At 37.0% G+C, this 25,078-nt stretch overlaps 1 protein-coding gene across 2 annotated transcripts in view; it reads right to left on the bottom strand.

The window, feature by feature from the left end:
• Positions 1-668: 668 nt before the first annotated feature.
• LOC149554547 (pfkB-like carbohydrate kinase family protein) overlaps positions 669-25,078 on the bottom strand; it is a 225,161-nt gene continuing 200,751 nt past the window's right edge. Inside the window, exon 14 of one of the 2 annotated variants that reach the window (XM_089828595.1) lies at positions 669-731. In XM_089828595.1, the coding sequence (XP_089684721.1) occupies positions 684-731 (48 nt within the window). In that variant the 3' untranslated portion in view covers positions 669-683. Of the gene's footprint in view, positions 732-18,969; positions 19,332-25,078 lie in introns of those variants that run through there. The other variant, XM_089828593.1, reaches the window with a different exon arrangement.

Raw genomic sequence — 25,078 nt, 5'->3', positions numbered from 1 at the left:
TTCCAATCAACTAAGATTAATAATTTGGAAGTAATTTATATGTCATACAAGTTTGCTTCTTAATGATCTTTTAAACAAGAAAGCTAAAATAAGGATGAAATGGATAATTTTATAAGCATCCATCAATGGAAATAATTTTGAAGATAAGTCCACCAAGGAAGTTTTTTCTAGTGATGAAAAGGATAGGCCCCAACATATTGAATCAATTGCTTCTTCTAATAAATGTTAAACTAGTTTCTTTATAGGTAATTGGGATATTATGCTTGACAAACTAGGAAAGGCAAAAGGAAAAATTCCTTTGATGATCATATAGGTGATGTTATTACTGTCCCACTTTCTCTACATGATAATGATAGTGATTCCATGATTGGTTTTAATGTTGACTTAGCATAAATTAAGAAGAGTGCAAAGACAATATCATAAAGCAAGTCTTTTGTAATAGCCAAATCATTCAATGTAATTCAATTATTTTTTCATATGAATCTATTGTTATTCATAAGCTTAACATAAGTGAAGAATGAATTAAAGAAGAATCTTCCTTTGTTGAATTAAAAGTGATTAAAGCAGCTATGGAAACTATGGAATCAAGTTATTTACACTTACTTTCATTTCAAGACCACCTCCTCAATCTTACAAAAAAAAAAATTAAAATCAACATATAGGAAAGGCATTGATAATCTCACCTACGAGCTTGTGAATGTAAGGATATCATGGAAGCTACTCGAGAGGCTCTACAAACAAAAGAAAATCATATTAACAAGCTTAACTTATAGCTAGGTTTAACACAATCTGAATCGAAAAATTAGTCTTCTATAATAACTACACTAGAAAGGACAACCATCATTGACAAAGAACCAATGTTTGAAGAACTAATTCAAATTTATGAATATTCTATGAAAGAATTTGTATCAAATTTTAATTTGTTGATAGTGAACATCATTCCTTATGCACCAATTTGTCATAAGATGTCAAATATGGATTTTTAGGTTGACATGGATTTGGAATATCACTATGCATGCACTCAAGATTGCAAGCATGAGCATGAGGATATCATCATTCTTTCAAATTTCTCACAAAATATGAACTTTCCTTATTGGCATTGAGGAGAAGCATGAGGTATACAAAGTTCTTGTTTGCATGGACATACCAAGAAGTTTGATTGAACATAGGAGTCATAGCATTGAAGAGTTGACAATTAAATGGTTAGCAAATGATCATACTCTCTCTAATCCACAAGTAAGTGTTACATTCATTGGATGAGCCATGTTCTAGTAGCCTACAATTAGTTTAGAATGAATTTTCAGATATGGTTCCTTGATTTCCATCTCTCATTTCAATGTATAAAGGTTTTCATATGATACTAAATTTTGAATTTTCAGACCATGCAATGATGATAACAACTACTTGTGTAGATTTGAGTGCACATAATGATCTCTACAATGCTTGGGAATTAAATGTTGATGATAACTCACCAATCCATGAGCAAAGACATTCAAGAGTGAGTATAAATTAGTTTTTCAGACTTCTTGCTACTAAAGATTGTGAAGAGGTTTGTGTGATTACATTCGAAGCTATGCTAAAAACTATTCCTCTTTTCATTTTGAGTATGCTTAAAGGCATAAGAGATTTAGGCACATAGATGGGTGATAAGCTTACACCTAATAATAAAAAAATTTAGTTTATGATTATAGAATAGTGGCACAATGTCAATATGTTGGTTCCTTTTTAAGGTTGATTGGGAACCTTAGGATCACTTGGGTTTTGTAATTCAATAGTTAAGGATAAGTTAGTCAACGTTGACTTACTAGGGTTTATCCCATGGTGTTCCAATTGTTTTTTCTTGGAGAGCAATTTCCTAAGCTGACATGGATTGTACAATATTTGATTGCTCTACTTACTAATTTTTATCAAGAGATCTCTTGTGTTGGCACCCAATAGGACATTGGTTGGCGTTGTATATCTACTAGGTTGGCTTGGGGCCTTAGGGTCATACTCAGTTTGACTTTAACTCAACATGGTGGTTTTGGGGCCAAATTGGAATTTTCTTAAGGATGGGCAATTTTGGGAAGGGTGGACTATTAAGTTTTCTTTGCTAACACATGTATGTTGTTTCCATTAGCCTATTTCTACACAGTCATGTAGGCTAACCAAATAATTTTTTTAAAGAATTATGATATTTGGCCTAAACGAATTCAGTTACAAGCAATTCTAAGGTGTTTTCAGATAGTTTCTAACATACATGGCTAAGACCTCAAGTGACAATGACATGTCAATGGTGTATATATATATATATATATATATATATATATATATATATATATATATATATATATATATATATATATATATATATATATATATATAGATATATGATTTATTCATCATTCATGTGATTTATTGTGCATAAATAAAGTTAGTTTATAAAGTTAATTTAAATCTTTAACTTTATTAATGTTGAGTTTATAGTTGTGGGCAATATTTAAATAAATGAGTTCCTCTTTGCTTAATAACACATTAAAGACATAAAAATAGTATTTGGGGATTTAAGTTTTAAAAAATCATGTTGCATGGTATAAGACATATTCAAGAAAAATAATAGCAATGAAATTTGGGTTAAAAAAGCATGCACAAGAAAAGAGGGGAGGACAAAAAGCAAAAAACCCTAAAATAATAAGAAAGGGAAAAAGGGTAATTTTTTTCCCCCTTTAATAAGGTGAGTGAATGAATTCCTAGAAAGCAATATAAAAAAGTTTTAAATGCCATATTTTTGCATGTTTGGATAATCGATGAAACTGTGCAATCCCTCTATGCTAGCCATCTCAACATTGTTAAAAGAAACCCTTGGGATTCAAAATTTATCTTTATGGTAAAAATCAAAAGTTTGTGATATTTAATATTAGACATTGTTTCGGGTAAAGTTAAAAATAGGTTTTAAGGGGACCGTTGACACAAAAGTCTATACCCTTGCTTGAGGTATGACCCTCAAGAGACCTTCTGTAACATGGAAATGACCTCCAAGTGCAGGACTTGCACTTTGAGGTTGAACCTCTGGAGAAGGTCGACTTCCTCACTACCAGGATGCACCTAAACTATTGCTTGAGAATAAAAGGGAGAAGGAGAATAGAAAATTAAATTGTTGAAAGGAAAGGGGGTGATGCACCAAGATAGAACTAGGGTTACAACTCTGGCCACAACTACAAAAAAACATAAATCAAACACTTGAATACACAAATCTTGGCTCTAATATTCCTTCAAAGAAATCACATGCAAGTTTGGAACTAATTAAATCATGAAAGGAAGGATATTTCACAATACAACAATTATCAGCAGATTAAACACAACATATAACACTAAGAAACAAGGAAAAAAACATTCAAAATAAGGAAAAATACATCCACAAATAATGAATGGCAAAATGAGGTAAGATATAGAGTTATTTCATTAATGGAAGGAAAAAGTTGCAGAGCATAATGCTGCTATAAAATATAGGCAGAGAGGAACCCCTAACAAATATTTACAATTACCCTTTTAAAGAGTTCAGGCATAACTCTGATGTTTATATTGAGTTCAAACCCCAACCAGGTGGAGTTGAGTTGCAAGTGAGAGTAATAATTGAGTATTAGAAGAAATTTGATCATGGACTACAATCTAATGCTGGAAGTGACAGGATGGGACCAAAACCTGTGCACCCAACCACAAGAGATCAAATAACTTAAATATGATCATTAAATTCATTAAAGAGGCATGAAGTGTGTTGGCATTGTGCCAATCGAGGCCCGAAAAGTAGCTAGGCATTGAAAAACTAGCCCTAATGGCATGCCATGACAAAAGAAATTGTAGGGAGGAAAAAACAGGTTTTCCCGAAATTGAATACTAACATTGATGTAGATCATGTATGCCATATGGCACAATTCCAGATTTCAAAGCGTCGAAGAAGTATTGCAACATGAAAAAAAATCTGAAATGGAGACACGTGGCAACATCTTACGTATTCTGCTTCATAGAATGGACAGCGATCTTTTAATCTTTCATTGCATTTCAATCGTAAACCTGTGCATACATGATGGGCTAACTTGAACATCGGAGATGGGACCCTCCATAACGTGGTGAAATTTTGGGAACCAAGCCTCACAGAGACCATGCAATATGAAGGGACGCCAGAATTCTAACATGCAGCAACATCTCGCACAATTCTAGAAGATTATAGATAGCTCATAAAAAATGAGAGTTGTCAGATCTTGTCTGCTAGGAATCTAGCCTATAGAAGGCTTCTCTAATCAAATATCAATAATGGGCTGAATGAGGCAAAAAAAGGCCAACATTTCTAGTGATTCAATGAAATGCTTTCCTACTAAGCATAGATCAATGGCCTTAAAAAATCCATTGGGCATAAGGTCACCACAAAGAAAGACACATTGTCCCACCTAAAACATCACAAAATTTTACAGCCAACAAAAAACCAAAATAGCTCCAGGGAGCTTCGAAAAGCTTAGGAAAGCTCCAAAATGCTATGCACATGCACTTCTTGGAAAGCAAAAAACCTACTCTAATATATACAAGTATTTCAATACAAAAATCAAACAAAGCCATTGAATGGTTTGTTGAAGTAATTGCCCTTCCTTACAACTTGGTTTCTTTTCCCATGTACATGGGCAATTGAAAATGGCAGCAAGCATAACAAACATGTTCCTCCATAAAAAAACCTCTTTCCCAATGTTGAAGACAATGGAGCTCTCCAGCACTAGGACATTGTCAACTTGAGCAAAACATGCTTGCTCTTTGTTGTGGTCTTCTCCCTCATGCTCTAGAATGAGCATGATTGGGGGCAACTTGCATTGCTATAGAGCTAGACACCTTGCAAGGCATCCTCTTGATGGTGATGGGTCTAGGTAGTCAGTCTTGACTTTGTTGTGCTCTACAACCTCCCAATCCTTATAGCTAGTAGGGTCTGGCTCTAATAGTGTGGTTGGTAATGTGCTCTCCTCTTGTTGCTACTGAAGAACATGATCTTCATATATAGGAGATAATGACTCAACCTCTATGGAAGAGAAAACTTGTCCAAAAGGTCATCCGCATCATCGATATCTTCCATTATTGTTGCAATATTGTGCATAGGTTGAGGGGCAACCTCATGCATGTCAACATGTTCCTCCCCAAGGATAGAACTATCCTTGAAGTCCTCCTTTCCATCCTCCATAACATCAAGGATAGTCTGTTGCAACAAATGTTTCTCATATGGAGAAGATGATATGTTAGATAGACAGGAGGCCTCAAGTTTGTAGAAATCAATCTCCGCCATCTATTGTGATGTCCCCATGTCACAACAATCCTTATGATGGCTTGAAGAAGAAAGAAACTCTTCTTCCTATATTGCCCTCTCTACTATGACATTCCATGCGAGCTTAGGAGAAACCTCGTGCATGTTTATGTGTTCCTCCTCGAGGATGAGGATTTCCTTCTAATGTTCTTTTTCCTCAACCTCATGTTGTAGCACATGTTCTTCAATTGGTGGTTGCTCATTTGATGTCTCTGATGTGGGTGAAGATATTTTTACTTCTTCATGAACAACAAAGAAGGGACAATAATCATTTTGGGGTGCAACATCATTGACATGTGGAGGTGTTTGAATTGTATGTTGAGGTTCAGGGCAGCTCGAAGTAGAAGGCTGGGGAGGGCTACTTTGTCTGAAGCTAGCAAACTTCCTCCATGGAGGCTCTTGCACTTCAAATCTCTACATTTGGGCAAGCTTGAGTCCTGCCTCCTCATATTTCTTTTGTTTTAGTTCTTTCTCCTATAGAAAATGGAGGAGAAACTCCTAAGTCTCTCTGAAAACAACTGTCATCTTAGATACCACTTGACACACATAAGGATAAGATATCCACAACCCTTTGTTGCTATGCATCACATCAATCCAAGGACTCATGAGGAGCATCACAAAAGCAAAGCTCCCAATATCTGAAAACTCATAAGGATTATGAATTTCCCCAACAGACCTTACCAAATTAGAAAGGCCAAGGATCAAGTCATCTATACGATCGCAGAGCTCTTTAACATGGCCTTGGGATCATTGTAAGGTTCAAAGGAAAACTAAGCAAGCCAATCATTTGATAATGCAGGGGAGATCCGACCTAAGGAGGAATCAACACATGGGCTTGATTTTTTCTTCTTCTATTGTTGCTCCTTAAACTCTTAGACTAAAATGTACTTGGAGGGGGAAATCTCAACACATTCATGGCCAAAAATAATATGAAGGTTTGGGGTAAAATTGGCCTCTTCATCATATGAGGGAAAATGGGAGGAATCTCTATGAAGTGGTTCCATGATAAGGCATCTAAGAAAACTACTTCATAGAAATCCTGACAAAACATAAAAACTGAAAATCATACCAGCACTTGGTGTATTGAAACTGGTAGATGCATAGAGTCACCATGGTGTTGAATGAGTGCCTCCAAAGGCTAATTTCACTGAGAATAACACCCAAATTCTCAACGCATGAAGATTAAATTAGCTTCTAGCGGACTTGTGTTGACACAAAAGTCTACACCCTTGCTTGAAGTATGACCCTCAAGTGACCTAATGTAACATAGAAACGACGTCCAAGTGTGGGACTTGTGCTCTGAGTCGAATCTCTGGAGAAGGTTAGCTTCCTCACTATCAGATGCACCTAAACTACTGCTTGAGAAGAAAAAGGAGAAGGAGAACAAAAAATTAAATTGTTGAAAGGAAAGGGGGTGGTGCACCAAGATAGAACTAGGGTTACAACTCTACTCATAGCTGTACAAAACATCAATAAAACACTCGAACACATAGATCTTGGCTCTAAACTCCCTTTAAAGAACTCACATGTAGATTTGGAATTGATTAAATGCTGAAAGGAAGGATATTTCACAATACAAAAATTATCAACAGATTAAACACAACATATAACTCTAAGAAACTAGGAAAGAAACATTCAAAACAAGGCAAGATACATGCACAAATAATGAATGACAAGAAGAGGTAAGAAATAGAGTTATTTCATTAATAGAAGGCAAAAGTTCCAAAGCATAATGCTACTACAAAATACAAATAGAGAGGAAACCCAAACAAATATCTACAACTACCTTTTTAAAGAGTTCAACATAACTCTAATGTTTACATTGAGTTCAAACTCCAACCAGATGGAGTTGAGTTGCAAAGGAGAGAAATAATTGAGTATTAGAAGAAATTTGATCATGGAGTGCAATCTGATGCTAGAAGTGACAGGATGAGACCAAAGATTGTGCACCCAGCCGCAACAGATCAAATCACTAACATATGATCATTATATGCACTAAAGAGGCATGGAGTGTGTTGGCATTGTGCCAATCGAGGCCCAAAAAGTAGCTCAGCATTGAAAAACTAGTCTTGATGGCATGCCATGGTAGAAGAAACCATAGGGAGGAAAAATTTGGTTTTCCCAAAATTGAATGCTAATCGTTGATGTAGATCCTCTCCACCATGTGGCACAATTTGAATCTCGGAGCGTCGAAGAAGCATTGCAACCTGGAAAAACTTTGAAATGGAGACACATGGCAACATTTCACGTATTCCACTTGACAAAATGGACAACAATCTTTTAATCTTACATTGCATTTCAATCTTTGATCTGTGCATACATGATGGGCTAACTTAAATGTCGGAGATGGTACCCTCCACAACGTGGCAAATTTCTAGGTCCTGAAGCCTCGCGGAGACCACGCATTATGAAGGAACGTCGAAATTGTGACACACAACAACATCTCATGCAATTCTGGAAGATGGTTGATAGCTCATAAAAAATGAGTCGTCGTATCTCATCTTCCAGGAATCTAGCCCATAAGGCTTCTATTATTAGATATTAGTGATGGGTTGAATGAGGCAAAAAAGGCCAACATTTTTGGTGACTCAACTAGATGCTTGCCTGCTAAGCATAGATCAATGGCCTTAAGAAATCCATTGGGCATAAAGTCACCACAGAGAAAGACACATTGTCTCACCTAAAAATTCACAAAATTTTACAACCAAAGAAAAAACAAAACAACTCTTGGGAGCTCTGGAAACATTGGGTTAGCTCCAAAACACTATGCATGTACACTTCTTGGAAAGCAAAAAACCTACTCTACTATATACAAGTATTTCAATGCAAAAAGATCAAACAAAGCCATTGACTGGCTTGTTGAAGTAGTTGCCCTTCCTTAAAAGTTGGTTTCTTTTCCCATGCACATGGGTAGCTGAAAATGGCAGCAAGCATAACAAACATGTTGTTGCATAAAAAACCTATTTCCCAATGCTAAAGACAATGAAGCTCTCCAACACTGGGACATTGTCAACTTGAGCAAAACATGCTTGCTCTTAATTTTGGTCTTCTCCCTCATGCTCTAGAATGAGCATGACTAGGGGCAACGTGCACTACTGTAGAGAAAGATGTCTTATGGGGCATCCTCTTGATGGTGATGGGTCTAGGGAGTTAGTCTTGACCATGTTGTGCTCTACAACTACCCAATCCTTACAGCAAGCAAGGGTTGGTTCTGATAGTGTGGTTGGTAATGTGCTCTCCTCTTCTTGTTGATGAAGAACATACTCTTCATATATAGGAGATAATGACTCAACCTCTATGGAAGAGCAGATAGCATCAAACTCATCCAAAAGGTCATCTGCATCATCGATCTCTTCCATTATAGTTGCAATAATGTGCATAGGTTGAGGAGAAACCTCATGCATGTAAGCATGTTCCTCCTCAAGGATAGAGCTATCCTTGAAGTCCTCCTTTCCATCCATAACATGAAGGCTAGTCTGCCGCAACAAATGTTCCTCATATGGGGAAGATGAATTGTTAGATAGACATGAGGCTTCAAGTTCATAGAAATCAATCTCCCCAATCCACTATAATGTCCCCATGTCACAACAATTCCTACAATGGCTTGAAGAAGAAAGAAACTCTTCTTCTTGGATTATCCTCTCTGTTGTGACATTGCATGCACGCTTAGGAGCAACCTCGTGCATGTTTATGTGTTCCTCCTTGAGGACAAGGATTTCCTTCTGATGCTCTTTTTCATCAACCTCTTGTTGCAACACATGTTCTTCAATTGGTTGTTGCTCATTTGATGTCTCTGATGTGGGCAAAGATGTATCCACTTCTTCATGAACATCAAAGAAGGGACAATGATCATTTTGAGGCTCATCATTAACATGTGGAGGTGTCTAAACTATAGGTTGAGGTTCAAGGTAGCTTGAAGTAGAAAGCTACGGAGGGCTACTTTGTCTGAAGCTAGAAAACTTCCTCCATGGAGGCTCTTGCACTTTAGATCTCTACATTTGGGCAAGCTTGAGTCTTGCCTCCTCATATTTCTTCTATTTTAGTTCTTTCTCCTTCTGCAAATGGAGGAGAGCCTCCTAAGCCTCTCTGAAAACAACTATCATCTTAGATACCACCTGACACACATAAGGATCAGATATCCACAACTCTTCGTCGCTATGCATTGCATCAATCCAAGAACTCGTGAGGAGCATCACGAAAGAAAAGCTCCTACTGTCTAAAAACTCATAAGGATTATGAATTTCCTCAAAATTCCTTACCTCAGTCATAGATCTCTTCTAACTTGGCCTTGGGATCATTATAAGGTTCGAAGGGAAACTGAGCAGGCCGATCATTTGATAATGCAAGGCAGATCTTACCTAAGGAGGAATCAACATATGGGCTTGATTTTTTCTTCCTCTCTTGTTGCTCCTCAAACTCTTGGACTAAAATGTACTTCGAGGGGAAAACCTCAACACATTCATGGCCAAAAATAACATGAAGGTTTGGGGTAAAACTAGCCTCTTCATCGTATGGGGGAAAATGGAAGGAATCTCTATGAAGTGAGTCCATGATAAGGCATCTAAGAAAATAACTTAACAAAAATCTTGAGGAAACATAAAAATTAAAAATCATACCAACACTTGGTCAGTTGAAACTGATAGATGCATAGACTCACTATGGTGTTGAATGAGTGCCTCAAAGGCTAATTTCACTAAGAATAACACCCAAATTCTCAATGCATGAATACTAGATTGGCTTCCAACAGACTTGTGTAGCTAAAAATCTTTGTCCTATGGGGCGTGCCAACAATTGTTGACACAAAAGTCTACACCCTTGCTTGAGGTATGACCCTTAATTGACCTTGTGTAACATAAAAACCTCCTCCAAGTGTGGGACTTGCACTCTAAGGTCAAATCTCCAGAGGTTGGCTTCCTCACTATCAGGTTGCACCTAAACTATTGCTTGAAAGGTAAAGGGAGATAAGATAAGATAAGATAAAATTATTAATGTCCACGAAAAACCAAAACGGTTTATGGGACTGAGCATACAAACAGAAGAGCCAGCCAAGCAAAGGCACCAAACGGTGACTGAAAAGGAACAAAGCAACAAGAAGAAAGAAAGACAAGGTAAGGACTAAGGGTCCTTCATTGTTACAAAGAAATCCGTAATAGAGAGATACATCCGTGGACAATCCATAGTCTTCGGATGTTGTGAAGAACCCCTATAGGACTGATGTTTCCTGTAGAGACTGGTACAATGTCTGACAGATCTGGAATGTGAAGTAGTGGAAGGCCTTTTCAAACCCTACGAAGGAGACAAGGGAGAGAAAAAGGTGGTAATGAGCTGATCAGAAGTTCGTCTTTGATGAAAGGATTGCAGGGTATTCTCTCGAAGATGGGTGGCCTCCTGAAGATAAAGTGCTAAACACCGCTGATCAATATAACTGAAGAACATCGAAAGAGAAGAACAGTCTCTGAAAAGGCAATAGAATCTCCCTCTGATCTCATAGTAATGAGGACAATGAAATATGAAGTGAGTCTCGGTCTAAGCCTCCATCAGAGTGCATAATTGGCATAATCGATCAGCCTAATCCATATGGTGATTAGTCTGAGCCCTGAAACGATGAGAACCAACCCTAAAAGAGCCCAAAGAGAACCGTAATGCATGATTCCAATGACGGTAAAGATAGGCAGGGCAAACAACAATACCATCCTGAATAACAAGAAAATGCTCAGCATAGAAGGCCATCTTAGGTCGCAAACCACCTAGGGGATGACACCAAGTAGTGGTAATATACTGCCTATAGATATCCTGTCTGACATGCTCATTCAACTCCTGACGAGAGGGAAGAAGATGAGTCGGGGCATCCAACGAAAACTGATAGGGAGGAAGACGATCAATCTCAATCCCAATCGAATCCAACAAAGAGGTGGCCTGAGCGTACCAGCATCTTGATCTAGCAAAAGTGTCAGATCTCATAATCTCCATCGAAGAACAATATGCCAAAAAAGAGTATCTATTTCGGTCAACACCTGTCTCCATAAAACCACGAAGCCGATGAAGAAACCAAATCAAATCAAAAATAACGGCAAGTTTGAGAGGATGAGCACCAAACTCTGCTAAAACAATGTTGTGACAGGTGAATCTGTGACACCTAATGATACGACGCAACAACAGTGTCTAGACCCGCTCAATAGAAGCCCAATCAGAAGCAATAAGAGAAGGTCCCCAAACCATAGAACCATAGAGGATTGTCGGACGAACCAAGGAGTCAAAAATGGACAACTTGGACGAAATATCCTAAAAATGATGCCTGAAGCATTGTCTCTCTAGCAAAGCCAGGGAGCCCATACCCTTACTGACTCTGGATTGAATAGCAGGTCTCAAATTGAAATGTGGTCCTGAGAACTTCACACCAAGATACATGTAAGAGGGAGTAATCTCAACCTCCTTCCTTCGGAAGAAGAAATGGAGATGAGAGGTCTTTAAATAGTTAAAGACCATAACTCGTGTCTTAGATAAATTGACCACAAGCTGTCGTTGAGTACAGAAAGAAGCAAGACTATCAAAGAGTTTCTGTAAGCTATCAGGAGAAGAGGCCAAAAGAACAACATCATCAGCAAAGAGGAGAATAGAGATCAGAACCTGATGTAAATAACACCCATCTCTTGATTGAGAGGATTTCATAATGAAATCCTCCAACTCATCAATATACAAGCCAAACAGTGAAGGGGAAAGAGGACAACCCTGCTTCACACCAATGGTGCTCTGAATCGGATCAGAAAAGCCCTCCGGAGTTCTGAGCCTACTGTAAACCTTCTCATAAAGTCTCAAAATAGCAGTCTGTAACATATCTGAAATCCCAGTTTCCTGAAGCCGCTGAAATAAAGCCAACCTAGGAACAGAATCAAAAGCCTTACGGAAGTCCACAAAACAACAATAGACCTTCTGAGGGCGGTCTCTAGCCTCCTCAATGATAGCCCGCAGTGTAAAAACATGATCCATAGTCTAGTAGTTTGCTCGAAAGCCAGCCTGACCTCTCGCCCTACATCCTCGTCTATCAAGCTCACTGGATAACATGGTGTTCAGAGAAGTGGCATAAAGTTCGGCAAAAGTATGACCAATCATAATAGTTCTGAAATTTCCTGGATCAAAAATAGGCCCAAACTTGTGAATAGGGTAAATAACATGTCTAGACCAGGAATCAGGAAACCCAGTGCAAACCACTCTATTAAAGAGTGTAGGAAGGTAAGATCCAAGAACTGAAGCACCAAGTTTGAAAAGTTCTACCTGAACACCCTCTTCATCAGCTGCTCTGCTGCATCTCAAAGATCTGATGGCCTCCATAATGCTAGAATAGGTGAACAAATGGCAGTGGGGAGGTGGAGTGGAATAGAGAGGAGGTTGCCTAGGAATGTCATAAAGCATCGTGATATAGGAGGTCAGAGAATGATAGTCGAGAGTGGAGGATGGGGGGGAGCAACGAGGGAAAAGGGTATGCCAGAAGATCTGGGGATTCTGGATAAGCGTGGAGCAAAGGGTTCTGCACTGAAAAGAGGCAAAGGAATGTTTCTTATGACAAAGAAAATGCAGATAAGAAATGCAAAGATGGGTAAAGGCAAGAGACTGAGCCTCAAAGGTGACACGAACAGAGCGATGGAAAGCTTTACAGTCAGCATCAAACCATTTATTCATAAGACAGGTATTCTGACGGTTAGCTGTGAGAGAGAGAGGGGAACGGTGGGGAACAAAAAGAAGAGCAGAATCCCATATGGCAGAGGCAAAACTAGCGGGTGACAAAAGACGCCTAAGGTGATAAGTAAAGAGCTCACCATCACACTCAGGGTAATGGAAGCGAGTAGGAAGGGAGACGGTACTAGTCAAGAAAAGCAAGGGTGGGGAAGGATGGGGAGAAATGCAAATAGAAATGCTAAGAAGAGCATGATCGGCTAGCGGAAGACATGAAATGGTGAAACTGTGAATGGAAGAAATGAAAGGAGAGGAAATGACATAGTCAACAACACTCGCACCACCACACTGCGGCTAGCAGGTAAATAGGTCTGATCCAGGAAGGAAGGATAAACTATTCAAGATCAACAACCCAAAAGACTCACAAAGCTGGATGAGGTGGCGACCATAAACAAAGAACAACCCAAGAACATCCTCCAAAGTGCGTTGTAGGCCCATAGTAGTTGAATCTAACTCAAAAATGTAGTTCAAACCAGAGCCACGATCATGTAAAGGGATCTGACGATCCTTGGTATGAGCATTAAAATCACCAAGAATAGCAATATCACCTAAAGCCTCAAATTGCGAAATACTCTCCTGAAGGTCAAAATAGGGATCACCATCCTCCGGGTCATGAATAGCATAGGGAGAAGAGGTCGGAGGAAAATAACAAACAGCAATAAAAATATCTCTTTGTTTATATTTCCGCCAACCAATTTGGACCTACAAAAATTTGGCAAAGGCATCAGAGTGAACAACCGACGTAACCCTAAAAATATCATCTCGAACCAAACAAGCAACACCCCCAGACTCACGGACCCCAACAGACGTCCGAACCTCATCCCTACACACTAACAACCACTGATAACCATGAAAACCTGGAAGAGGACGCATAGAACTCTCGTGAGTTTTAGTAATGGCCAAAATATCTGAAGACCCCGCCAAATCTTGAAAAAGACCAGGTAATGACCATAAAGAGCCATTACTATTCCAGCAGTTGACAAGAAGAGAAGAAGATCTCTTCTTGTCAGACTGCTATTGGAATCGTCACGCTGATTTGGAGGTTGTCCTCTCTACCCAACCAGCAAGAGGAGAATCATGGACCAATGCCTTAAGATTTTGAATAACAACCCATTTTCCAGCACGTCTAGCCTCTGCCACAATACCCCGAGCCTGTTTAAGTTTTGTAACCTGTGCCTTAGTAAGATCTTCGTCCAGATAATTTTTTGAGGGGAGAGAGAACAACTTTCTCTTCACTCTAAGGGCACAAAGCCTATCCGAAAAAGAGAAGAATCTGATAAAAAGGATGTCCCCCGTACCAAACCAGTATCTATCCAAGGTGATGTCTGAGATGCCAAGTTGTTCAGAAAGAAAGGCATGCCCAGCAGCAGCAGGGTCAGAAGTGGGTGAAAGACCCCAAACGCGCAAGTTGAACTCGCGTGCCCGCCGCACTCTCTCGTCATCAATCTTACCTTGAACAATCTTGTCTATGCTCAGTCTCGGAGTAGTAGTATCAGTATTGATGCAAAGTGAAGCTCATGATTTCACCTTTTGTTCTGTTTTCGCAACCATTTCGGTATGTTGATCCTTGATTTGATCCAATCCAACAAGTTGTTCAATAACAGCCTCAATATTGGATTTCAGCATTGCTGTTTCGAAAATGAAGGTATCTGCGAAATGTTTGATATTCGATTCAGTTGACTGTTTGAGATTTGTGAGTTCTGCCATCAGGTTCCCAATCTGATCTCTCAATATGAAGTTGTCGGCTTCTAACTTGACCACCCTGTCACAATGCTTAAGAGAGAGTGAAGATGCGTCAACAGCAATGTCCTTTAGGGCTGCATTGTCACTCTCTATTTTTTTCATGCGGTCAAGTAGCTATTGGACAGTGATTGGGTCGAGTTGGGAGTTCAAAGTGGACAAACCAAGGTCTGTTATTTTGTGTTTAAATCTACCCAAAATCAATATAGATAAAGGTTTGACATTTTGTCACACACTTCCCATGCAATCACGATAAGATCCAATAGCAGCTCGATGCCCTTCAATTGACAGCGCAGACCTCCCAGATTGTAACCGTGGATCTCCAATGTTAAGCGCAGTTACTGGTAAATGATTGCAAGTCACACAAACCTAGCCGCAGGCCCTTAATTCCCACATGCAACCTGTCAACACTAAATCACAGCTACAACAGATTGAATGTAGGCCCTTAAAAGGTTGATAGCAGATGATAAGCAATCTTCCTGTGTTGAACAGTTTGGCCCTCAGGATGAATAACGTCCTTGTAATGAAGTTAGATAAAAATAAATAATAACGACTAAAAAAATTTGTGCCCTAGCCGTGAGTGTGTGCCCTAGTCGTAAATGGACGCAGGTTAGCTCTCACAGCCCTTGCTGTGGCTACTGGCCTGTATGCTATGTTGTTGACGCTGGTCGGTTCCGCCCTCTACCCTCGACGTGGCCTCTAGTCTAAAAGCGTCACCTAGCGCTAAGAACTTACTGAGTTTTTTTAGCGCTGATAAGAAGTAGAACAGAAAATTTAATTGTTGAAAGGACAGGGGGTGATGCACCGAGATAGAACTAGGGTTACAACTCTGCCCACAACTGCACAAAACCTCAATGAAACACTCAAATACACAAATCTTGGCTCTAATCTTCCTTCAAAGAACTCACATGCAGGTTTGGAACTGATTAAATGTTGAAAGGAAGGATATTTCACAATACAACAATTGTTAGCAGATTAAACAAGACATATAACTCTAAGAAACTAGGAAAGAAACATTCAAAACAAGGCAAGATACATGCACAAATAATGAATGGCAAGAAGAGGTAAGAAATAGACCTATTTCATTAATAGAAGGCAAAAGTTATAGAGCATAATGTTGTTGCAAAATACAAGCAGAGAGGAATCCCTAACAAATATTTACAATTGCACTTTCAAAGAGTTTAGGCATAACTCGAATGTTTACATTGAGCTCAAACCCCAACCAAGTGGAGTTGAGTTGCAAAGGAGAGCAATAATTGAGTATCAAAAGAAATTTGAGCATGGAGTACAATCCAATGTTGGAAGTGAGAGGATGAGACCAAAACTTGTGCACCTAGTTGCAAGAGATCAAATCACTAAAATCTAATCATTATATGCACTAGAGGCATGGAGTACATTGGCGTTGTGCCAATCAAGGCTCAAAAAAGTAGTTGGGCATTGAAAAACTAGCCTTGATGGTGTGCCATAGCAGAAGAAACCGTGGGGAGGAAAAAATTGGCTTTCTTGAAATTGAATGTTGACTGTCGATGTAGATCCTCTCTGCCACATGGCACAATTCGAGATTTCAAAGCATCAAAGAAGCATTGCAGTGTGAAAAAACTATGAAATAGAGACACGTGGCAACATCTCACATATCCTGCTTGATAGAATGGACGGCAATCTTTTAATCTTCCATTGCATTTCGGTTGTCGATCTGTGCATACATGATGATCTATCTTAAATGCCAGAGATGGGACCCTCCATGACGTGGCGAAATTCCAGGTCCTGAAGCCTCATGGAGACTGCACAATATGAAGGGACACCAGAATTGTGACACACGGTAACATCTCGTGCAATTTTGGATGATGGCAGATAACTCATAAAAATGAGAGCCATTTGATCTTGTCTGCCAAGAATCCAGCCATAGAAGGCTTCTCTGATCGGATATTAGTGATGGGCTAAATGAGGCAAAAAGGGCCAATAGGAACTAGAAACCCCAAACAGAAACATAAAAGATCTATGATATAGTATCCCCCAGGTTTTACAAAGACCTAGAACCTACAATAACATTAGCCAAATACCAGGTTTTACAAGGACCTGAAACCACCCGGGTTAGTCCACAAATACACTATAACAATTTCATATAATGACTATCATCTACAAACCGTTGTCTTAAAATCAAATGATAATTACAATTAAATACCACTATTTTAAATTAGGGCATTACATACCACTGTATCAATAAGGGCATCATTTACCTTTAGTTCATTTAGGGCTTCTGATACTGCTATCTCACTTACGACTTCTGCTACCACGGATTCAACTAGGGCTTCCGATACCATAGATTCAATTAGGGCTTCTGATACTACTGATTCAAATAGGGCTCCCAATACCATAGATTCAATTAGGGTTTCTAATACCACTATATCATTTAGGGTTCCAGTCATCTCTCAATCAATTAGGGCTTCAAATTCCTTTTTCTCTGATTACTTAATTGTGACAGTATCTCAAGATTAGAAATATGCTTATATTCGATATTAATACAAATGAAAAGCAATCCATGAATCTATCTCTTAGATCTAGATGTAAATAACAGTAACAATAAAATAACTCAATTATTTTTATCTTCTTGCATATTAATCATAAAAGTGATAATACTTGTTCTGAACAACTAATTGAATATATGAGTTATCTTTGCTAATGCACGTTTGATAACTTGTGGAGAGATGAAACATTGTCAAGGGCTTAACCACCCAACCTCGAACCACAACATATCCCCACACGATCTCTAACAAGAAAGGCCCTCCCTACCTGGAATTTGGCAAGGATCATCATGCCATCCTCCGAGCTTCCTGGTAATTAACTCACTATACGACTTAGCAGCAGGAGATCACAATAACAGGAATATACATGAGCTATTAATTAATTCATATTAAATGATAAATATTGAAATGTCATAACTGATACTTATTCATATTATTGATGATTCCTCTCTCACCTCATCACCCATCTTCTTGGCTACACAGCTAAGTGAGTCCCAGGTATTCGAAATTCTCAAAGCAAATGGCTCTGTCAATTATTCAAAAAGATTACATACATCTAACACTTCACACTTGAAGATTACATAATTATGTTCTTAAAGATCTCAAAATTGACAACAATCTTGACAACATTCTTCGTGAGTGGAACATGCATGAGCTAATACATTAATTATTTTATTGTTTATTTGAATTCTAATGTCATTCTGGCTTTGCAGATATCTCTACATCTCCTCACCAAATTCAGGCCAACAAGCCATTGATTCCTTGGTGCCTTCAGATTAACTTCACTTAGATACTTTACACCTTCTTCACCATATTCTAGCATTTTCTTGGTGAATTCCTTGGTGTTTTGGGTTCATTAACTCAATCTCAGTTGCAATATTTACAACAAGATGTAATTGATTTTACTTGAGAAGGTAGCTTTCTTAAAAGAAAATTAAATATTTCATACATTTAGATAAATAATGGAAGACGTCTAATTTAAATATAAATTGTTGCCATGATAAGTAAGAGACAGTCGACAGACTAAGAACTTGATAGTCTTTAGATATTTAAGATAGTGTTCATGCATACATCGAATCATAACTACAAAGGAAAACAATACACTCATATTGAAGTACAGTAGACATATATATAATCGAGTCTTACTACCCCATACTATTCAACCGGCTCAAGGATTTTAGTCATATAACCAAAGAAAGCATAAACTAATTTCATAAGTTAGAATATCTTATGTGACTCTCTCCATCACCAAAATCTGAGAAGAGCCTGCACTTGTATCAACCCGTCTATCTAGCACAATGGCTTGCAAATATCATACTAATTTGTTTCAAGGCGAATATATGATTAGAACTAGATTTAGTCTCTACAAACAGCTACAAGGAACTCGGAATGCTAAAAGAATAGGAAGCCGAAGAAGAGTGCATGGAAAAAGAATGTTGAAAAACCATAAAGAATCCATAATATAGATTGGGCCAGACCCTACGGCTACCTTCAATTACAAGAAACCTTCAAATGCAACACAAGTCAAATGTTTAAAAGAAACAAAATAAAGTTAATAATAATTATATAATTCAATTTGTCACAAACTAAATCAATCTCCTTGCCAAATGTTATCATTAAAAAGAAAAGAATATTAAATCGAAAAGAATAGAGTTGGACAGTTATAATTCGAGAATTATAATAATTGAAATGTTATTATAATTCTAACATTATTAAAATCTTATATGTACAAGCAACATTACTTTATTAATTAATTTATAATGGTGTCAAGTCATTTATACATATATGAACATTTATAAACATTAATTAAAATAATATGATGAAAGATATATTAAAATACTTTGAGATATGGTTTTATTTCTAACTCAATTATTTTAGTTTAATTAATTAATTAAATAACTCATGTGGTTCCTCAGACGTATCATGTTCCAAGCCGCTAAGTCCTCTACCCATCTGCCTAGTGATGGTGATGCCCTACCTAATTCTTTTATGACAATGCTTCCACCCCTTCGACATGCTCCCTGTAAGGAATTTCTACGTAATTAAGTTATAAATTATTTAATCATAAATAATCATAATAGTTAACCTTCCATCTTAATTCCATGAATTCATGATTAACGATCAACTAACATGTCATCTTCACTTGCAATCATAACGACCAATTATCTTACCATTTCACCAAGTTTTATCAAATTAAACTACCAATTGACTTCATGCAAACCTCAACAGCTATATTTCAAGCTAGGTCAAAATTTTGGGATGTAACACATACAAAAATAAACCGGTTGGACTGAAAAAAAACCACAATAAAAGACAATCAGCACAAAGATATTAGACATTGTTGTAATTGCTTGGTGAAGTTAAGATGCAAGGTTTTGGGAAGTATCAAGGTGCTCCTATAGCCTTATCAAACCCTAGTTGTCCCTTACTACTAGAATTGATTTATCTATACTTGCTAGGTTATTTTTTATTCCTATAGGATATATTGTGGCCACTCGTAAAGTATTTGTTTATACACTAGAAATCTAGGCATGAAAAGTTGAGAAAGTATGATTGATTTTCAAGTTTTCTAACTACAATTTAGTGTAAGCCCAAGACAACAAACCTTGTCATACCATTACCTCTCATGTTATGATACATTAGAATTGTAGACACCTAAATTTGATCAAGTCACTAAGTAATCTTATTTAGTCATCTACTAGAACATTATTGATTAAATATTTATTATTTTATTAATTAATCATCATCCCCTAGTGAATTAATGAATTTAATTAACTATAGTTCAATTGATAAAATCAAATGATAACCCAAAATCAATTTATCATTAAAACCCTATTCCTTTATTAAATCAAAAAGATCCTCAAAAATATTTAATCTAATCCCACATCCCTCTCTTTATTAAATAAACAATTTAATAAATTATCCAAACCCCTACAAACATCCATAACCCTACCTTTATCTCTAATCCAACCCATTCATCCATACTAACCTCACTTAGCCACCTAACCCACCCATCCCATCAAAGCTAATCCACTTGCCCCCTAACTCCCTTTCTAAACTAAGTTTAATCCCCCTCCTAAACATGTGCACAACTTTAAGCAAGGGTAAAGACTTGCTAACCCAAGCCAAAGTCAAAAAGTCTCTCTTATCCCCTTCCATCCCTATCCAAGAGCATTAATGGCTCTTACACGCCATTAAATGTCTCTTACATCCCTCTTCCACACTCTTCCTCCCTCATTACTCCCTTTGACCAACCATTATCCCATCCCCTCACACTCATCCTCCTTGTGACAAGTGTCACTCCCCTATTGGTTTCAAACAAGCACAATCCATGTGCTCTTCTTTCAAAGCATCCTAGCCCTCTCTCACCATTCTTCCATCCTTACATTCTGACCCTCCATCTGTCTACCCCTTGGCCTATAAATAAAGCCCTTCCCTCTCACAATCCATAATCCACTTCCATGCTAAAATTATCATGCTATTTTGAGGGCCTAAAAACTACCAATACTATCATAATGTTGAAATCCCTCCACACTTCCATTGTTAAATCCCTCACCCATCTACATGCTTGATAAAACACCTCATCCATTGGAAGCTTGAGCACACCATAAGCATACATCCCCTATCCATCAGGGGCATGGCTTCATCATCGTAGGTTACACGCAAGGAGCTTACCATTCTTGGTTTTCCTTCCTTCTTGGTGATACCCATGGTCCTATCATAAGTGTTAACTTATTTGGTTATTGTGAATGCCTTCGTTAATAGTTAGTATTCCTTTTGCATACACTAAATTAGGTGATACAAGAACTAGACTAGACGTCAGGCAAATTTGGCTTGCATCTAGGCTTCAAAAATCTATATTTGGATCTTATTCACTACTATCGAGTGTGTTACACCAACTTTTTCATTCAGAATCTTCATTTGAGCTTGCACGAGGTTAGAGTATCTAAATATATAGATTTATGCGTTTGTCATATATCTCAAATTTATGTTATAAATGTATCTATTGCTTGAGTAAATCATTGATGAAACTCCATTTTACTAGAGAAAAGAATATAGTTCATGTGATAAAAATTAGGTTGTGTCCTATTTTGAAAATGATTTTAAACAAACCAATACATCAACAAACTGAGAAAAAATAGTAACATGGGATAGCTAATAAGAAAATTGTTTGACAAAATTATACTGAGTAGAAAGGCACAATATTTGGCTTAGAACAAAGGTGTCTTCCTAATTATTAAATTGGAACATTCGCATTATGAACCCCTTCCCCAAGTTGACAGACTATTCTTGGTTGGAATGGATAGTGATCTTTATTCACTAGATTCGGCTCACCTTGTACCTTTGCACCCAAACCAAGAATGTATGCACACTTTTAGAATATTTTTTAAAGCTTAATATTAACTAAGGATGAGTTAGTAATTGTTTAAGTTGTTTACATTTAGGTTTATTATACACGTAAAAAATTCTAAATGTTTTATTTAATAGATTATATTGTTAATCAAGGAACTCATGTACATGGATAACTTTTGACACAACTTTGTCTTATGTGCACTCAAGTTGATCCATGTCATTATTATCATCTATTAGCATGTCTCTGTCTCTAGAAGCTATAAATATAATGGTTCTAAATAACCTCACGAATTTGATGACCTCGTCAATTAGGATAGATTTTTATCTCTTCTTATCTTAATAAACTTTTACCCCTCTTTTAGTTAAAAAAAAATTGTAAATATATGTAAAATAAATTATAGCATTCTATAATAATTAATGAAATAAATATGCTCTCTTTGTGTTTACCTTGACAAATTAGTATAACTTCTACTGTTGCTAGGCTAGTTAAGATAGGTATTTAAAATGTGATGAAAACATTTGTTATTAAAAAAAGGGTATCGACCAGATTAGGTTATTACGATTTCACATTTCTTGAGACTAAAAAGGGTAACTCTATCTACATTTTACTTGGAAATAATGATGAATATTGTGTCAATTTTGTAGTTGTATGTACCTTGTAGCCCACAGATCCAAGTTTGCCTACTTTGTAATGCTCTTATCTTCATTAAATGTCAAGGATTGGCAGCTTTAAGGAAAAGAAACACAAATGGAGATCATAATGTTCATTTTCTCCTACGTCAACACCCTCTGGTGGCACTAAGTTTATGATTGTGTAAATGATTGACAACAACAATCTTCAAACACGTAGATGCTATAGAATGATTCAGTGGTTTTGGATTCCTTTTAATGAAACAATTGAAATGTTACCATTTAAATGATATGTGGATGATTATTGGATATGAGATGATGATACCTTGATGTCCATCAAAAGCACATTGGATGCTTTTATATATCAAGAATATTGTACCGAGTTAACTCATGGCAAAAAGAAATGCGCAATAGAAAAAGTTTGAATTTCAGTTCTGAAATGTGCCAAATTAAGGCTCCACCCACAAGATTGACATGAGACGAAAACATTAGTACTACAAAGGCAAGAAATGGATGCATGAAGGATGAGGAACCATAGTAAGCCTAAAAAATGCCATCTATTTTGAAAAGTATGCAGCTAAGGATGGGAAAAGTATGCAGCTAAGGACGGGACACAAAAATTTACACTAGTGTCCCATTAGTTCATATGTAATTGTACAAGGCATTACATCAAAAGAGATCCATAAGTAAATATCAATAGGTATGGCAATGAAAATTTTACCATTGCAATAATATAATTTACATTATTATACTATTTCTAAAGATACTTATCTTGCATAAAATAAACAATTACTCTAGAAAAGTACCTTTACAAGATATGGCATACCTAATCAAGATCATATGGATATTTTCTTTTAAACAAGATTTGGGACAAATTAAACCTGGTTATGATTTTCTAGTAATGTACAAAATGAAAGAATAGATAACCTTGCGGAAACAGTAAAAGGTTTTGCAGTAAAGACTTGTGATGAACTTGTGTTAAAATAATGATTTAAAAGTAAGTCAGATTATTATAGGCTTAGAAGCATGTGAAGGTTGAGGCTTTTTAATATAAAGCTTCTCTTGATACACATAATATTTATAAATAAATGAAGGATTTTGTTGGAAATCAACTGGCTGAAACAATTGGTCTCAACAGTGCCCCATTGATCACAGAGTAGACACATGATGTGAGCCTTATTAAGGTATAGTCTTAGCATGTAATAAAAGGATACAGAGACAGAAGCACAATATCTTGACATAGCAACGAATACTCATTAATAGATTGATAATACACAAACCACTTAAATAAATCACCAAAAAAAGGAGACAGGTATACATGTAAGACCAGTAAATGACAATAATCATCTTGACCTGACAGTTTACAAATGGGCTCTTAAGCACTAATTTTCATGTTGAATTGAGTGTCATCTGAAGAACCTGCAATGGCTGTTGCAAAGTTATCAATTTACAATTAAGTGATGTCATTTGAGCGTAGGGTGGGAGTGCAGCAAGAGCAATAATATCATTTGAGAGGAGCAAAAAGATTGAGTACGAGCAGTAGAGCAAAAATATTGAGTGCTTATAAATATAAAATGAGCATCATGGATAATTACAATGCCAATTTTTCAATACTCAAAAGATTACAATGTCAAACACTCAAAAGTGACTCCTGTGCTGCCATCAATTATTGCAATCATTTGAAACATACTTGTGTTTTTATGATTATAAGCTTCGGGATTGTAGATACATCAATAGATTTAGTAAGGCCTGCCTAAACTTTTTCTATCCCAGTTAATGACCAATTCTGCAGGTTGTCTCCCAAGCTCAATGCATCATAAATGATGACAAGCAAACAAAATCAGGGCATTAGCTGCCTCCCAAGAAGTTATAATGGAGAAAGCATATTTGTCGGTTCTGATATTGAGCCAGAAATCAGCAAGCAAATTTGCTTCCCGATGAAATTTGGAAAAGCTAATGCTCTTAAAGTTCCAATCCAAACATTTCATCTCCAGAATATGTTGTTTAACCTTCAGCTTGGGAGTCCCGTCTATATACATTATTATAATTATAATATGAAAATTGTTATAAACTCTAAAGCAAGGGTGTGGAGCTCATATGATATTTTTAGGCCTTAAAACAAGGCGATCACTTTCACCTGAGTGTCTGTTTCATGGGGGATAAACAAGGTCACCATTACAATGGAATCAACACACTCCTTAATTATGTAGCCCCCACCAGTATTACTTGAGTTATTTTCAAGCCCATAAAATTGAGTTACATGCCATCAAGGATAACAGGACCATTTTAATGATGCCTTGTCCTTGTCAATTTACTCTTTCATTATTGAGGAAAAGCCTTCTCTTGACCTTAAGATCTATAGCACATGCAAATGTAATCCACATTTTAATCAAAAGAGTTCATCATATTCAGACCTTTTTGGCAGAAGCTGCTAGGCCTTTAATCCATTCTTATGTTATTGGGTAACTTAGTCAACCTAAGATGTGATCACTTAGAAAACACATTCAAACATGTGTGTCTGGTTGCTTATAATCTCTCTTATTTTTTAATTTGCCTCCCTTTCCTCTTGTTTATGTGATTATTTCTGCATTATTCTCCTTTCCTTTATTTCTGCATTATTCTCCTTTCCCTTAACTAGAGAATTTCAAAAGTACTTAGAAATATGCATAGAAGATTTAGCTGGCACAATTTTGTTTTTATACAATGAAAGATGTAAGCCCACTGCAATTAACAAGTTACATAGCAGACTGAATTTGGGCCAAATGTAATCTAATGATGCTCAAAG

This window comes from Cupressus sempervirens, chromosome 5 (genome assembly GCF_028749045.1).
Source record: "Cupressus sempervirens isolate cs-2001-9-10 chromosome 5, ASM2874904v1, whole genome shotgun sequence".
Lineage (NCBI taxonomy): Eukaryota > Viridiplantae > Streptophyta > Pinopsida > Cupressales > Cupressaceae > Cupressus > Cupressus sempervirens.
This window is presented reverse-complemented; position numbering and strand designations above follow the sequence as displayed.